Genomic DNA, 17,783 nt, shown 5'->3' with positions numbered 1-17,783 from the left:
TTCCTCTTAATTTCTCCCTAACTTGTAACAGTGCACACACACTCACACGCTCACCATCAAGAAACAAGAACCTTAATCTTTGGTTTCATCATGAGTTCAACTAGAAAGAAAAGCTGCAGAAGGATTTCCCGTCATTTGTAGCACGTGGGATTATCATTGGACATGGATTACCTGTAATTCGTGGTGGGGAATGGTGGAAGAGCATTAGAAAAATAAAGCAAGCCAGAGAGTGGAGGAAACAAAGACAGGCCTCTCCCCCCCTTCCCCCCCAGAGGTGCGGGAGAAAGAGGCCGGGTCCCAGGAGGGCTGCTCGGCCGGGTCCCATGGGAATGGGGGCTGACCTGAGGATCAGGGCTGGCTTAGGGTGGTGTCGGGGTCAGGGCAACCATCCAGAGGGGGTTAAGAATAATTTAGTTACCTGGTGAAGTTTGGGGAGGGGTGGAGAGGGGCCTCCTCCTATCGGATACCCTGTGTTCCTCCTTTGGCTGACGGAGGAAAAGCAAAGCTGGAGAGACTCCTCCCCAGCTCCCGGCAAAGGCGTTGGGCTACTAGGATAGGGAAGAAGCAGCCACGTTGTGGCATTCGTTGTTGGAGCGGGACTGGAAATTGAAGGGAAACTCCTTGCAGGGCTGCCCCTGAATGCTTGCACTGAGCTCACGTCTCCACGCCAGGACCTCAGTGCTCAGAACCAGCACTGGCTGAAGTGCGGCTGGAACTGGCATCTCAACAGACACAATTCCTGGGCTCATCCTCAGCGCGGGCTGGCCCCAGGGCCGAGCTGGTGCACTTGGGACTTGGGCAGCTCCTGTCTCTGGAGACCTGATTGTCACCTTCGCCCTGGCCCGGGCCGACAGGAGCTGTGGCCTGGCCATCGCCACGCGACTCTCGTGCTGCGGGGCCTAGTGGGAGGGCGCAGAGTTCTAGACACACAAGCATGGAACACCCCCCGTGTCTGCCGTCACACTTGGAGATCCTCCGGCCAGACGCACCATGACCCTCCTTCCTCGCCACAAAGACTGGGGAGGACAGAAACTATTTCTAGACCTAGAAGGAAACTTCCCCAGCCTCTGTGAAAAACACCTGTGCCAACGCGTACATCGTGAACGCGGAGGCGAAGCGACGTCCCTGAAGCCAAGACTAAGACGAGGATGCCCGCACCGCCCACTCACAGTCGGCATTGTGCTGTGAACGCTGGCGGACAGGAGCTCAGGCAAGGAAAAAACCGCATTTCCGAGAAAGAGGTAAAACAATACACATCGGCAAGTGACACAACCTCACGTACAGAGTCTGTCCTGGCTAGAGCAGAGCCATCAGGGTCGCAGGATCAGGATACCAACACCAATGCATTCTATCTATTCACAATAAACAATGCAAAAGAGAGATGAAGAAGATCATCCCATTAACAATATCACCAAAAACATTTGATTAATAAAGTTCACAGAAGTTCAGGATGTCCATCCAAGAACCACAACATGTTATTGAAAGAAGTTAAAGAAGACTTAAGTGAATGAAGACCTAAATTGAAATGCTTGATATTGTAAAGATCCATTGATTATTGATCAATTACGCATCACATGCATGTAAGATTCGACACAATCTCTCTCAGGTGTGTCAGTCAGTGTGTCAGGTGCTTACATGTGTAATCCTAACTATTCGGGAGGTTGAGATCAGGGAGTTCAAGTTTAAAATCCAGCCAGGGCATATACACAAGAGCCCCACTCAATCAATACCTGGGCTCGGGAAGATGGCTCAGTGGTAGAGTGCCAGCCTACCATGCAGGAAGCCCTGGGTTCAATTCCTCAGTGCACATACACAGAAAAAGCCAGAAGTGGCGCTGTGGCTCAAGTGGTAGAGTGCTAGCCTTGGGCAAAAGAAGCTCAGGGACAGCGCCCAGGCCCTGGGTTCAAGCCCCAGCACTGGCAAAAAAAAAAAAAAAAAAAAAGAATACCTGTGTGCAGTGCATATGTCTGTCGTCCCAGCTACAACAGGAAGCGTGAAATGAGTGGCCACAGTCCAGTCAAGAGCCCAGCACCTCCACGAACACCCAAAACCATTTCAAAATAATCGTGGAAAATAAGGCTGGAGGCACGGCTTAATGGGAGAGCACCTGCCTAGCACTCACAAAAACTTGAATTCAAACCCCAGTACCAAAATAAGGCATCTTTTGTAAATACTGATGAACAGATTTTAAAACTCATGTGAAAGAGGAGGGGAGGGAGGGAAGGTAGAAAGGGTAGGGGAGGAAGGAAAGAGAAGGAAAGGAAGGAAGGAAGGAAGAAAGGAAGGGAAGGAGAAAGGGAGGGAGGAAGGAAGGAAGGAAGGAAGGAAGGAAGGAAGGAAGGAAGCAAGCAAGCAAGCAAGCAAGCAAGCAAGCAAGCAAGGAAGGAAGCAAGCAAGGAAGGAAGGAAGGAAGAGAAGGCAGAGAAGGGAGACATAATTAACCTATACAGTATGTCAAATGGATCTTGCAGACATTTCTAGAACATTTCATCTAGCAGTTGAAAAATACACATTCTTCTTATCAGCACATTATTTCTACGTTTGTGGATGGGAAGAATTGATATTGTTAAAATGTCCATACTCCCCACAGTGATCTATGGGTCCAATCCAATCTCTCAATTCTTCACAGAACTAGAGAAAATAATTCTACAATTCATTTGGAATCACAAAAGACCCTGAATGTCTAAAGCAATCTTGAGCAAAAGAATAAAGCTGGAGGTATCACACTGCTTGACTTCAAAACATACTTACAAAGCTACAGTAATCAAAACAGCAAGATACTGGCCTAAGAACAGGCAAACAGACCAATGGCATAGAATGGCGTAAATGCCTCATGGATTTACAATCAGTTGATTTGCAACAAAGGCACCACAAATATACACTGGAGAAAAGATGCTTCTTCTATAAATAGTCCTGGGAAAACTGTCTACTCTGGAGACTGAAACTTGACCATCATCTCTTACCTTATAAAAAAGAAAGTCAACATAGATCACAGACCTCAATGTAAGTCATGAAACTACAAGAATACTCAGAACTGTTTCAAGGCATCTGTACAGATAGGGAGTTTAATAAGACCTTCAAAGAAAGCAAACCAAAACCCGAATAGGGGACTGGGGATGGAGCTCAGGGGGAGAGCACATTTGCTTCGCACCCATGAGGCTCTGGGTTCAATTCCTAGCAACCCCCACCCCACACACACCCCACACACATAAACTAATTTGAAAGTGGAGCTGTGGCTCAAGTGGTAGGGCGCACCTTGAGCACAAAGGCTCAGAGAAGGCCCTAGTTCAAGCCCCAAGCCCAACAGAAAAAAGAAACACACACAGAGAATTGGTAAGTGGGATTATGTGACACTAGAAGTTTCTGCACAACAAACGGTTTATCTGACAAAGGGTTAGTATCCAGAATAAATAAGGAATATCAAAAAACCTCAATAAAAATAAATAATCTAGTTTTAAAATAGGACAGGATATAAATAGTCACTTCCTAAAAACAATTCAAATGATCAAACAAATTTATGAAAAAAAGTTCTAGTTCATGAGCTGTCAGGGAAATAAAAGTCAAAACCACAATGAGATATCATCTCACCCTAGTTAGAATAGCTATTACCAGAAGGTCAAAAAATAACCAGTACTGGCAAGGATGTGGAAGAGAGAGAACTCTTACTCACTCTCTGGGAAAGTAGACTATGGCAGCCCCGGTGGAGAACAGCAGTCAGTTAGTTCCTCCAGGAAGTAAAGTTAAAACCACCGTGAGCTCTGGCTATCCTGGGAATGTGTCCAAAGGAAATATCAGCATATCAAAAGGATGTCTGTCCATTGCGCTGCACTTTTCACAATCCTTAAAGAGATTAAAAAGAGGAAAAATAGAAGTGTGGTAAATATGTACTGGATGCACTGTTATATGGCCATTGAAAGGATGTCATTTGCATCAAAACCTATGAAATGGAAGGCCATTACAAGAGGTAAAACAAGTTGACATAGGTAAATACCACATAAGCTATTTCAAATGCACAGGCTTTAAAAAGTTGTCCCAAATATATAATATATAATAGGAACTACTAGGGGCTGAGAGGCTGGAGATGGATGGAGGAACATTGGGTAACTGTTACCAAAGCAAGGACAGAAGTAAGTTAAAATATTCTGTAGCACAGTGCGTGACTGAAGGTCATGATAGCCTAGTAAATATTGAATCAGTCAGGAAAAAAGAACAAAAGAGGAGCTTGACCCCGGAACTCGGTGTCTGGTAGGCAGAAAGGGACCCTACCATGCGGGTATAGACAAAGTTTATGAAGACATCATACACAGGGGCAGAGGAGGTAAGTCTGCAGTCAGGAGAGAATCATGGGACAGAAAGTTGACCTTCTTGGGGAAGGTGGACAATCAGCAACCTTTAATCAGAAAGAGTCCTTCAAGGTAATAAAAGAGGAAGCAAGGTGCCGGTGGGCGGCCATTAAAGAAATGCAAGAGGCACCTTGAGCTAACCCGAGGAGCAGGAATGGCTCGACCCGTCCCCAGAGTCATGGGGGAAGGGGGCCCCCTCCCCCAGAGGAATGCACACCAGCACGCACCCGCCCCACACAGGCCCATGCCCGCACACTCCAAGGCTGTAAACACAAAACGGTGATCATGAGGTGGAATTGTGAGTCATCTTGAATCAATCTCTACAGTTTTTATACAAAAAGTGCACACACTGTTCCCGCATAAATAAGCAAAAAGCTGTCTAAAATTGTTCATTGCTTAAGGAGACGGTAAAATATTCCCCACCATGGCCTGTACATACTATATACCATGATCTTGAAATTAAGATCCGTAGGGTGAGATGAATAGCAATTCGCCATGATGCTTTCTAAGACTAGAAATGCCATGTCTGGCTGCTTTGTTCTGATCTGCATCTCCCCCTCTACGCATAACACCCCAGCTGGACTTACAGACTGCAGCACACTGCTAGGAGAAGGCAGAGTCCCACATCTGTCCTGCCAAGTGCACGTCTGGTGCATTTTCCCCCTCCTCCGAGGTACCTGCAAATCTCAGGTGTCCCCAAAGTCTCTGCTGCCTCCCCTCCTCCACCCTCCCATCGGCATCTGCGGGCATCTGCTACCATTGACGGGAGGCTGGGCTTTTTGCTCTGAGGACCTCCAGCGGCCATTTGCAGTTTATGGGATTGTAAATTTCAGGCCCCTGGTTTTCACCACTCAGGGTTAGCAGCCAAAGGGACCCTGCGTCCACCACGGGGTGACCATCACTTCACCGGCAGAGCTACCATGGTGGACAAGAAACGGTGGCATAAAATGGGGTTTTGTTTGTTTACTGAAGAGTTTCTCTAAAAGCAGTTATATTGAGTACTAGTAGGTCAGGGAAATTGAAGGTCACGCCATCCTGGTCAAAACCAAAGTGTTTGAGACCCAACTCAACAGAAAAAGCCAGTGTGGTGGAGCATGCCTGCCACCCGGCTACGTGAGAAACACAGATACAGAAAGGGCCAAGGTCTAGGTTGGCCTGGGCAAATGTGAGACCTTATCTCAAAAAGCTGAGCAAAACATGCAGGCGTGGCTCAAGTAGAAGAGCTCCTGCCCAGCAAGTGTTCAAACGCCAGTACCACAAGAAAATAAAATAGCTTGCAGATGGTACCTCCAAATGGACTCATTTGTTCACTAATTTGAGCTATTAAAAATATCTCAATTAAGCAGTTTGGGGTCAGGGAATGAAAAGAGAGAGAGGGGAGAGAAACAGGAGGGGGAGAGGAGGAAGGGGAGAAGAGAGAGGCTGAAAGATCATCAGGGAAGTGAGGCACTAATAAGAAAATACGACGAGACTCGGGGTTCTTGGGGCCCCTGGCGCTCTGCTTTTGATTCTGGAACCCTTCGTATCGCATGTATGGCTATCTGATTGGGGGATGGGAAGGGAATCAAGGACAAAGGACAAAGGGTGAACCAATGCGGCGGCCATACCACCAGACACTGCGCTGGAAAGGAACTTTACAACCTGGGGGAGAGGGGGAAGGGAGAGAGCAGGAGGGAGTAAGGATGTTTGAGAAGAAATGTACTCATTTCCTTACTTATGTAACTGTAACCTCTCTGTACAGCACCTTTACAATACTACTACTACTACTAGAATCAGAGTGTGACCTAAACAAACAGATTGGGAAGGCTGTCTAATTTTGAGGTATCTAACTTTAATCTCTGATCAGCAAAGAAGCGCACAAGGTCTTAAGACTCAGCCTTTTGTGCTGTATAAAGAAGTCTGTCTGTGCCGCTGGCTGATTCATCCAGGGCGCAAGCGAGTGTGGAATCCTCACTACTTGGAAGACTGAGAGCTAAGAGGCCCAGAGCCCACGGAAGCAGACAAGTCTGAGAGACTTACTCCAGTGAAACAGCCAGAGTCCGAGGTGGAGGTGTGGCTCAAGAGTTAGAGCACCAGCAGCGTGGGAAAGGCCCGCAAGAACTCCAGACGCTGAGTTCAAAGCCCAGTACTGGCATGGACAGGTGCACGCGCTTGCATGTACACACACACACACGTACATACACACGTGTACACACACGTGTACACAGCCTCCCACCATGTGTACGTGACTAAAGCCAGATACAGCAGGAGCTCAATGAATTGTTACATTATTTAAATCAGAATCTTTCTTCTGCAGGTACAACCAACAATTCTGGAAATCCCAGATGATCTGAAACTGTCTTTTGAGAAACTTATGTGTCATAGGTGAGCCAACGATTTAAATCGACTTTAATTCTAGCTGTACTTAGTTACAGGCATGGAGTCCTGAATTGAGAAACAGCGAAAGTAGTAGGTTTCAGGAATGGAATTTTTGGCTGGCTTTATTTTCTCTGACAAAAATTGTTTCTTTTTTTTTTTCTGTCTGAATGATTACTGAAACAACTGTGGAATGTGTGAGATTACTTCCCACTTGGTTCTCACGGAGAGAATAAAGAATAAGATTTCTTTGAACAGCCAGGGAGCTAAGGTGAACAGTTATAAGAATCCCAGCTTCTGGGGAGGTGGAGGTAGGAGGATTATGGTTCAAGGTCAGCCTAGGCAAAATGATCAGGAATTGCCATTGTAAAACCACGTTAAAAACCAAGGGGCGGGGGCGGGGTGAGCAGAAGGACTAGCACACAGCTCAGGCACCTAGCAAGCACAGGCCGAGAAAGGAAAGGAGGGAGAGAAGGGGGAAAAGAAAGGAAGGAAGAGAATGGAGGGAGGGAGGGAAGGAGGCAGGAAGGGAGGGAAGGGGGAGAGGGGGAGAGAGAGAGGGAGGGAGGGAGGGAGGGGAGGAGGGAGAGAACAGAGAGGGAGGAAGGAAGGAAGGAAAGGAAGGAAGGAAGGAAGGAAGGAAGGAAGGAAGGAAGGAAGGAAGGAAGGAAGGGAAGGGAGGGAGGGAGGAAAGAAGGAAGGAAGGAAGGAAGGAAGGAAGGAAGGAAGGAAGGAAGGAAGGAAGGAAGGAAGGGAGGGAGGAAGGAAGGGAGGGAGGGAGGGAGGGAGGGAAGGAAGGAAAGGAAGGAAGGAAGGAAGGAAGAAAGGAAGAAAGGAGGAGGGGAGGGGAGGGAGGAAGATAGGAAGAGGAGGGAGGGAGGGAGGCTGGCTGCTGGCTGGTTGGTCATTCCTTAAGCAGAAGTAAATATACCTCTCTGTGTAGGTGAAATGTGTAATTCACAAATATAAGCCCTCACACACAGTGTTCGCTGACTCTAGGACAAGCTCTTTTTGTAGCAAAAATTCTGACCAATTCTGTTGTCACTGCAAATGAAATCCTTTCATAATTCTCATTCTCCAAAAGTGAGGAACCCGCCCCCACCCATGTAACTGTCAGAAAGAGAAGAACTCCATTTTGTGTTATTTTGAAAACTGCAGCTGAGGAGCGTCTAGTGGCAGAGGGTTTACCTAGCGTGCCAGCTTGATTCCTAGCCTGGAGAAAAGGAAGGGAAGAGCCAGGGCTAGGAGGGAGGGAGGGAGGGAGGAGGGACAGAGGGAGTGGGAATAAAGGAGAGGAGGGAGGAAGGAAAAGGAAAAAAAGAGAAATCACTGAAAAAACCAGAACTCCGCACATGGGATCCCTTTGCCTGCCTTGTAGTAGGTGACTGGAATCTGAGTAGTCACAGTTCACAGACGTTCACTCTTCTGTTAAGACGTTTGAAGTGCATTGCTGTGTTTTACTTATATTGCAAGTTAGATATTTTAAGTTCAATTCCAACCCCCAAATCATTTATTGGTTTTATTTAAAAACAAATAGCACCTCATTCCTTTTAAAACTACAATCAAACAGGGTGCCAATGGCTTACACCTGCAATCCTAGCTACTCAAGAAAGCAGGATGTAGAGGGCCAGGGTTCAAAGGTGGAGTGGGCAGAAAAGTCTAGGAGACTCCATTTCCAAAACTAACCAGCACAAATTCAGGCTGAAGGCATGGTTCAATTAGGATAGTGCCAACTAAGCAAGCATGAGGCCCTGAGTTCAAACCCAGTACCAGGAACAACAGCAACCCATCCCCCACCCCCCCAAAAAAAACCACCTAAAATAAAATTGGTATCAACCAACCAGAAATATTATTACATTGGTTTTCTATTTGGGGGATTTTTTTTTCAGTGTAACAAAGGAAAATGAACCATCTCTGTTTGAAATTTAGCTGGAATGACTCTCAAGTAAAGGCCTGGTCCTATCTGTGGCTTATAATATTTGTGCTTCATAGTTTTGTATTTATTTTTTGTGCCAATCATAGGGCTCGAACTCAGGGCCTGGGTGGCGTCCATGAGCTTATTTTGCTCAAGGCTAGTGCTTTGCCACTTGAGCCACTGTTCTACTCCCAGAGTTTCGACGCTTAATTGGAGATAAACATCTCACAGGTTTTCCTCCTTGGGCTGGCTTTGAACCATGATCCTCAGATCTTGCACCCACAAGTTTATAAGTCTTATTACACATGAAGAAAAAAGGGAGAGAGAAAAGGCACAGATGCATATCTGTAGAACAGACAGATCTTAAACCACTTAGTCCCTAAAGTACCACCTGCCTCTTTGCCAAACACGGGTAATGGAGAGGCTGGGCCATATTTTGGTAGCCATAGAGATCTTTGTGAGAGGAACAATTAGCTTCAATCCCTTGGTAGCCTATTACATTTCCCCGATTTGTCAGCCTTAAGAAAAGCAAACAATTTAGACCAATCCAGAAATGGCTAGGGGTCATACGGATTTTGAGTGAGCACTCCCGCAGTTTTGCATCAGGAGAAATAGAATGTGGTCAGGAATTTCCTAACTAAAACGTCTCAAGTTTTCTTTAGTGCAGGAGTTTGCAGGTAAGGGCTTGCACTTGCTAAGTGTGTGCTCTACTAGTCCATCCCGCCTGCTCTCCCCCCCCCCCCGGGCCCTTTTTGCTCTAGTTCATTTGTCAAACAGGGTTTCCATCCTTCTGTGCACACTGACTTTGTAGCTGGGATGCCAGCCCTGTGCGACCAGCTGGTAATTGTTGGGAAGGAGTCTCATAATCCTCCCCAGGAGCCAGGATTACACACATGAGCTGCCACACCAGTTCCCTTTTGTTTTTTAAGGGTAGATGACTATTTGGAAGAATTCTATCACTTTTTTTCCTCTACTAATTGAAGGAACTTTCTCTAATCTTTCTTATTTTCATGTCATACGTGTCTTGCCAGTAGGATAGTTTAAAAATGGAAGGTTTGCAGGCAGCAGTGACCTGAGGTTGCAATCAGGGGGAACTTGGTTTGCAGCCAGCCCAGGTAGATAAGGCCATGAGTCAACTACCAAAAAGCTGGAAGTGGAGCTGTGGCTCAAGTGGTATAGCCGAGCCTTGAACAAAAACTCTCAGGAATAGCACCTAGGTCCTGAATGCAAGCCCTTGCATTGGCACGCGCACATGCGATCTCACACACACACACACACACACACACACACACACACACACACACACACACACACACACACACACACACACACACACACACGTTTATCAAAACCCATAAAAGTATCACTGATTGAACCAGTCATCCTACCCAACTGCAAAGTGGCCTGATCACAGGTTAGCAGATACTGTGAACTTAAAATGCATAGACAGACCTTTTCGCCAGATGCTAGCATTTGACAAATGTGTGTTCTTGCTTCTTCCAATCAGAGCGATGAATCCTCATCAACCCAAAACCCCGGAGTCTGAGTCTTCCCAAAACGACATCTCCACAGGTTTGTCTTCCTTCAGCGTCCTTGCGCTTTGAGCTACGCCCGCCCGGGGCCCCGAGGTGGAAGCTTCGTCCCTAGGTTCTTTGGAATGCATTTCCAGCGCAACTTTGGTGTGTGTGGAGTGAGCCGCGGTCCCCCTCTCACCCCAACCCGGTCTGTCCCCATGCCGGGCCCCAGTTACCTTATCTAGCTTGCGTTTCCCCCACACCACACAATTGGAACCAGTGGTGCTTGGAGTGCCGGCTGCCTGAGCAGCCTTCCACAGGCAGCCCGAGGGCCCGGGAGGAAGAGAACGCTCTCCCAGCCTCCTACAAAGCCTCCTCCGGAAGGCCTTCGTCCTTTTACTCTCTGTATTCCCTAACATATGTCTTCTTCCAGAAGCTTCTCAATACTATTCTCGCCTCCCTTACTGGCAGTCTAGTATGGACAAGGACGCAGCTCTGTCCCAGACCCTAGCACTGGATTCATTTCCATCCCTCAAAGAATCTGGCTGTGGGCTGGTGAGGTGGAAGCTGGCGATTCCTCGGGGTGGTATAACTCGTGTTCAGGAACGGGCCATTCCTGGCTCCTCATTTGCTCTAAGCTCACTGAATCCACCTGAGTTTTTCTTTCATAGAGGCAATTTGTGTTTTTTTTTATATCTAGATCATCAAGATCATTTGATACAAATAAAAAAGCGTAAGTTCTATCTTGGAAAATGGTAGGAGATGCAGAGCTAGCATCAAACAGAGAATGCCATGTAGAAAGGGAATTTGAAGCTTACCTCGAAGGCAGACTGGAGGACCAGACACTCACGCACTCAAGGAACAGCCGTGGTGTGGTGGAGCGCAGGGCCGCCAGCCCCTGCGCATCTCCTCTTCCGTATCCAAAATAGTGGATTCGTTCTTATTACCTGGAATACAGAACTAAGAGTGCCCCTCCCCCACTCCCTCCACTCGGGTGTTCCCTGGCCACGACCTCCTCAGTCTCAAGGCCAGAAGGACACTAGATAACGCACATTTATTTCCTGACTCTACAGGACAATGCAGTAAGATGCTTTCCGCCAGTTTCCTAGCCCGGGGAGTGGACAGCACTCCAGCAGCGGTGTAAGGAGCTGACCTGAGCTAGGGCGGGCACGCTGTTCTTGCACAGACCCGGCCACCGAGTCCCGTGGGGGGAGGAGGCTGCAGAGCCAGGCCAGCGCCCAGGGGTGGGTCTACCGTTGCTTCCAGCCGGGACCTTCCCAAGCTCGGCTTTGCCTGGAAGGTCTAGTGAGCGGACTTGTGTCTGGATCCTCCTTGCTGTGGTGGTTTTCTCATCCATGTTTCTACTCATAAAGGCAGAACGGCATCTTGTCCTACTTTGAGTGAGACCTGCAACACCACCTACCTTTGACTGACCCAGAAAACTGCTGGGCCGGTCCCAGGCCACCGCTTTGTGCCACTTAAGCATGTTGGCACGCCAGTACTTGTTGCTTACTGCCAGCACGCCGCCCAACCGTGCTGGGGTGCCTATGGCTTTGTTACAAATACTAAGTGGCTGGCTCACCCCAGTGATCGTCAGACTCACGATCATTTCCAGAAGGTTCCTGAATTCAGCCAAACCTTATCAATGACCGTAATTCCTAACAGCGAAATCACTGGAAATAACCCGCCCCTGTATGTGGTGGAGATGCTTCCGGCTCACTTGGCCCGGCCTTGGCCGGAGGCCCTGCCATGGTCACGCTCACAGGAGGCCCTGCCGTGGTCACGCTCACAGCTCCATAAGCGTGGGTACTGATGTCAGCCACCTGCGTTGTGCGTGCACCTGCCATGCTGGGGGCTCTGGTTCAGAGTCCCAAGTTAGGATTACCATCTGGACGCTGTCTCCGTCCCTTTGTTCCATACCCTGCATCAAGTTTCCTTTTCGTTTTAGTGACGAAATGGAACTGGATCCTAGATGTTTGAACTGTGGCTCGGATGGGAGTCAGGGCCTCCCCGCTTGGTCTCTCGGGGATGCCGGTGGGAAGGTGCTGTTCCCACATTGATTTGCTCCCTCCCAGCCGGGAGGCCTGCAGAAGAATTTCAGCTGAATCAAACGTTCATACATTAAATCATTTTTAAAGGAGAGGTCAGGGCAGTTTGGATTTTAAAGAGCTATAAAAGAAATAATTCACAAAATAAAGGTGTTTTTTTTTTTTTAATGAAATACAAATACTTCCTCTCCCGGCCATGGTTTACGTAGTTTGCCTTTGATTCAGAGGACAGACCTGCGCGTGAGTTCCTGAAAACTCACCTGAGAATGGAATCCTCTCTCCGCTTGTGGCCAGCATTGTGGCCCCCACGTGTATTCCCTCTCCATTTTTAGGTTAATTTGCAGAGCCTCTCACCACTGGGGTTTATTTCTAGGGACTTTTTGGGGGGTCTCTGAGGCTTAAACATTCATTGTTGCTAAGGTGGGTTGTTGATAAGACAGTTTGAAAGAATCCTTATAAGGATTTTGAACCTTTTTTTATAAAATGGAAGACGTCTGTGCTGGCCCTTGGTGGGGTTGAGTTTCTGGAAAGGTCTGTGCTGGCCCTTGGTAGGGTTGAGTTTCTGGAAAGGTCTGTGGACTCTGAGCCACCTTGTTCTCACTTCTTCTTGTGCTGCCTTCCAGAGAGCATTCACTACAGACTGCCCATCATGGGCCCCCGGACAGCTGTCTTCCACGGGCTGCTGTCAGATACCTACCGAGCTCTGGAGAAAACACAGAGCTCCTCACGGAGAAAGGCACCCATGGGAAAGACCATGAAGCAATGAATGGCAGACTTCCAGGGACCAAACAGCTCCCCAGCCGTCTCTACCCCAGGGCCTCTGCACAATCTCTTCAACTTCGGCATGACGCTTGCTGATACGCTGGGCTGTGACACCTGCTTTCTAATCCTTCCTACAGAGACAAGACAATTTAACTGCCTGGAGATAAGGATTTATTGATTAAAATGGAGTATGATGAGAATATCTTGGTCTTTTATTGTTATTCTAGAGGTGATGTGCAGAGGTGTTACACTTTTATTATTTTTGGGGGGGGGATCCGGTCATGGGGCCTGAACTCTGGGCCTGGGCACTGTCCCTCAGCTCTCCAGCTCAAGGCTAGCGCTCTACCACTTGAGCCACAGCGCCACTTCTGGCTTTTTTCTTTTGGCTTATGTGGTGCTGAGGAATCGAACCCAGGGCTTCATGCATGCAAGGCAAGCGCTCTACCACTGAGCCACCTTCCCAGCCCGGTGTTACACTTTTAGAAGTCAGATAATTACCACATTTCTTTTGGGCCTATGTTATCCCTTCCTTCACACTCTGTCTTGTTTTAGTAAAGGATTACATGCATGTTAAAACATGACATCCTTTTGATTCAAAAACACGTTTTCTATGAAAGTCACTTTGACCTTCCTTCAGAGATAGCTTGGGCAGGCCCCTTGTGAATTCAGCTTACTAAGAAAAAAAGAAAGGGAGGTTGCTCCTTTGTAGCTATTTCTGTCCATTAACTCTGACATATGACAGCAAACACCAGAAAATGGCCAAAGTCAGAACCTGTCAAAACCCCTGAGCGCAGGATCCACCCCTCACTATCCCCACATCACCAGCCTGAGTGCTTTGCGCATGTCAGATGCTCTGTCCATCTTTGCTCATTCAAATCTATACCGACCGCTTGCAGTTTAGTTACTTTGCTTTGAGGATGTGTGTTTCCAGATTTGTCCTGGTTTCATGAGTACCAAGTGTGAGGAAGACATCAGAAGCATCTGGGCTAGGGCTGGAATGGAGACCCCCACCTGTCACCGTACTGCGTGGGAGGTGGAGATGGATAGATCACTCACAGTCTGAGACCAGCCAGGACACAGGCTCATGAGACGCTAGCTCAAAAAAAGTCAAACGTGGCTGGGGGAAACGGCTTAAATGATAAAGGTGCTTAGCTCCCAAGAGAATGGAATCCTAGCTTTGCAAATATTATATGTGGACCCACACATTCCATGCTCAACTTCATAAGGATTTTAAATAAAAACCCTCTATTGCTTAGGAGGCAATGGGCTTGTGGAACCTCAGGTCCTGGCTAAATAGACACTGGACCAACTGGGGACCAGCCTCTGCTCCAGGTACATGTGATGAATGCTCTCCAGAAAGCTTAATTCTCAAACAAAAAAAATCAGACAAATTTCATAGTCCTGTAGTCCATCAGGCATGGTGTGTTAGTTTCCAGGTCAGTGGGAGTTCACCTGAAAACACTACCAGCAATCCCAGTGTTCGCACAGACAGATCACAGATAACATTTCTTTAGTTGTGGTTGGGTTTTTAAAACTTAAAATATCCAGCGAAAGAATTTGTGGTACCTGTACTGATGTATTAGGCGTAATTCTCACCTGATGCACACTTGGTTAGAGTGTTTTAGGGAATCCAGATCTTCTATGGCTAGTGAGATAGACTGCTTTCCAAGTCGCAATAATAGGTCTTCATTTAGCAAGCCACCGGTGGCTCACGCCTGTCATCCTAGCTAGTCAGGAGGCTGGGATCTGAGGATCCAGACTCAAAGCCAGCCCGGGCAGGAAAGTCTGTGAGAATCATCTCCAATTAGCCACACACACACACACACACACACGCACACACGCACACATGCGCACGCAAGCACACACACACACACACACACACGCACACAAAGCAAGAAGTAGAACTATGGCTCAAGTGGCAGAGTGCTAGCCTTGAGCAAAACAGAAAAACAGAAAAACCCAGGGTTAACACACAGGCCCTGAGTTCAAGCTCCTAAACTGGCGCATGCACACACACACACACACACACACACACACACACACACGTGCACTCACACAAAGTATTCATTTAAAGTAATAGGATATTTGTAAACATTTCCTCATAGATACTTGCTCATGTGATGGCAGAGCGTACTGTGACATATTACAAAGGGCTCCCAAAGGCTGTGTATTCAATTGGGAGGTCGTGGAAACTTTCAGAGGTGCGAGTCAAATGTGTGCAAGTCACTGCGCGTGTGCCCTTGAAAGCGGCGCTGGACAATGGCACCTCTTCCTTCCCTTCTCCTTCTTTACTCTCTTCCCTCCTCTCCCTCTTTCCTTTTCTCCCTCCCTCTCTGTGTTTCTTTCTTTCTTTCTTTTTTTTGGGTCCCGTTGTGGGGCCTGAACTCTGGGCCTGGGCGCTGTCCCTCAACTCTTCAGCTCAAGGCTAGCGCTCTACCACTTGAGCCACAGCGCCCCTTCCAGCTTTTCCTGCTTATGTGGTGCTGAGGAATCGAACCCAGGGCCACAGGCATGCAAGGCAAGCGCTCTACCACTGAGCCACCTTCCCAGCCCCCCCTCTGTGTTTCTGTCTCTCTGTCTCTGTTTCCCTGCCTCTCTCTGCCTTTTGGCTACTTTCTCGACTTTTCTATTACATATTTCTACTCCAGCGAGGCCAACGAGGAACCAAAACCTTGGAAACCATGAGCCAAAATAAACCTTTTCTCCTTACAAGTTATTTTATCTCAGGAACTTCGGAAAGGTGTAAGCAGAAAGGAGAATCTGTATCATTGGTTCTGAAACATTTTGGTTTCAGGAACATTTTTCACTCTTCAATGTTAAGAGACATAAAGAACTTTTTTTTTAATGGTCATATATAGATAGAAAGAGAGACACCACATTAGAAATTAAAATACAGAAAATGTTAAAATACGTGCATTATCTGGAGAATGATGACATTACTATGTGTCATGTGAACTCCAGAGAGTCTCACCAAATTTGGATAAGAAGAGTAAGAAAGGTGAATGCATGCCCATGTGCAGACTGTAAATAACTGTGACTAGCAGATAGACAAGAATGCTTCTGGAGACGCAGCGGTTCCCAGGTCATACTTCAGGTACTTTGTTGTTGTTGTTATTATACAGGGGATGTTCAGAGGTCAGGGTCCTTTAACACACCCACCAGACAGTACTATCATCCTCATTTACTTCCCTTTGCTACCTAACGACGTCATATAATTGCGTTTTCCCTAGTGTCCTAGTAAGGATATACGGGCTGACCAGCCTGGTTCAACAAAAAGTCTTGTTGAACTCTCATGTCTATTTGTGAATGGTTATTAATTAATTTTCATTTTGGTTAATGCAAATTCATTTCCCAGAATTGAAGGTCAACACTGGATCTAGTCTGCCCTTAGAACAACAGTGAACGTGCGTCAGTAGCTTTCTTGCATATGTATCCAGCCACAAATGTGTCTCTTTACTTTGTACCTATGGCCAAGCATTAGAGAATAGTCATACACAGGGAGGAACTTTCTAGACTAAGCTGTCCGCCTCTGATGTATCTCTCCACATGACTAATGCAATGTTACCATTTCGATTAAACTCACAAAAAAGATCTGCAGGCATAACCCCTGATTTTTCTCTATCAGTTGTGTATTTAAATCATCTCTTGGCCAGGCACCAGCGGCTCACGCCTGTCACCCTAGCTACTCAGGAGGCTGAGATCTGAGAACTGCTGTTTGAAACCAGCCTGGGAAGCAAAGTTCGTAAGACTCATCTCCAGTTAACCACCAAGCAAAAACAGAAGTGGAGCTTTGGTTCAAGTGGTAAGGTATTAGCTTTAAGAAAACAAAACTCTCAGGGACAATTCACAGGCCCTGAGTTCAAGCCCCACTACTATTATACATGCATGCACACATGCATGTATGTGTGCATACATACACACATAAACACACACACAAAAGAGCAAAATAAAAGAAAATCATCTCACCAAACAAACTCAAGTCCTGTTTATGCTGTAGGGGACTGTATCCTTCTTGGTCCAATCTTTTCTGTACTGGTTTGGTAATACTTTGAAGTTGCCAGTTATTATTTTACCTACTGTATGTTTTTAAGTGACATCCAAAAATCTCTCAGAAATGGGCCTGGGCCATTTCTTCCCTATGAAAATCTACTTGTAATGTTATTCTTGGTTCAGAGTCATGTGTAATTCAAACCAATTTTTTTTTCATTTTTTTCTTTTCCAGTTGTGGGGCCTGAACTCTGGGCCTGGGCGCTGTCCCTCAGCTCTTCAGCTCAAGGCTAGTTAGCGCTCTCCCAGTTGAGCCACAGCGCCACTTCCGGCTTTTTTCTTTTTGCTTATGTGGTGCTGAGGAATCGAACCCAGGGCCTCATGCATGCAAGGCAAGCGCTCTACCACTGAGCCACCTTCCTAGCCCATCAAACCAATTTCTTAAAATGGATAATCTTGAGTAGATTTTTTTTACAAGATAAAAGCTTGAATTTGCTTTTTTTGTTTTTGTTTTTGTTTTTTTTTGGTTGGTCATGGGGCTTGAACTCTGGACCTGGGTGCTGTCCCTCAGCTCTTCAGCTCAAGGCTAGTGCCCTACCATTTGAGCCACAGCACCAATTCTGGCTTTTTTTTTCTGCTTATGTGGTGCTGAGGAATCGAACCCAGGGCCTCATGCTTGCGAGGCAAGTGCTCTACCACTGAGCCACCTTCCCAACCCCTCGAATTTGCTTTTTAAAACTAAAAAAAAAATCTTAGGAAAATAAAAATCCACAAACATGTCAGGCTTGTTCTTCTTTTTTTTTTTTTTTATTCCAACAGGGAACTTAAAAATCAGTGTGTGCAATTCCTTTACGGCTAG

The 17,783-nt window shown here is 46.9% G+C and overlaps 1 protein-coding gene across 6 annotated transcripts in view; it reads left to right on the top strand.

Moving 5' to 3' along the window:
• The window catches only part of LOC138818166 (uncharacterized protein C1orf105-like), a 32,397-nt gene extending 19,260 nt beyond the window's left edge, over positions 1-13,137 (top strand). The window contains exons 5-8 of one of the 6 annotated variants that reach the window (XR_011368994.1): positions 6,640-6,707; positions 10,121-10,185; positions 10,828-11,267; positions 12,799-12,830. Coding sequence is in view for 4 of the 6 variants with exons in the window: in XM_070009105.1 (XP_069865206.1) it covers positions 6,640-6,707; positions 10,121-10,185; positions 11,201-11,267; positions 12,799-13,033 (435 nt within the window). In the remaining 2 variants the exon portion in view is untranslated. Of the gene's footprint in view, positions 1-6,639; positions 6,708-10,120; positions 10,186-10,827; positions 11,268-11,500; positions 12,340-12,798 lie in introns of those variants that run through there. The other 5 variants (XR_011368995.1, XM_070009105.1, XM_070009107.1 and 2 more) reach the window with 5 other exon arrangements.
• The last annotated feature ends 4,646 nt before the right edge of the window (positions 13,138-17,783 follow it).

Source organism: Dipodomys merriami, unplaced genomic scaffold, assembly GCF_024711535.1.
Source record: "Dipodomys merriami isolate MVZ:Mamm:240054 unplaced genomic scaffold, mDipMer1.0.p SCAF_72, whole genome shotgun sequence".
In the NCBI taxonomy this organism is placed as follows: domain Eukaryota; kingdom Metazoa; phylum Chordata; class Mammalia; order Rodentia; family Heteromyidae; genus Dipodomys; species Dipodomys merriami.
Note: the sequence above shows the minus strand (reverse complement) of the source record. Positions and strands in the feature narration are given on the sequence as shown.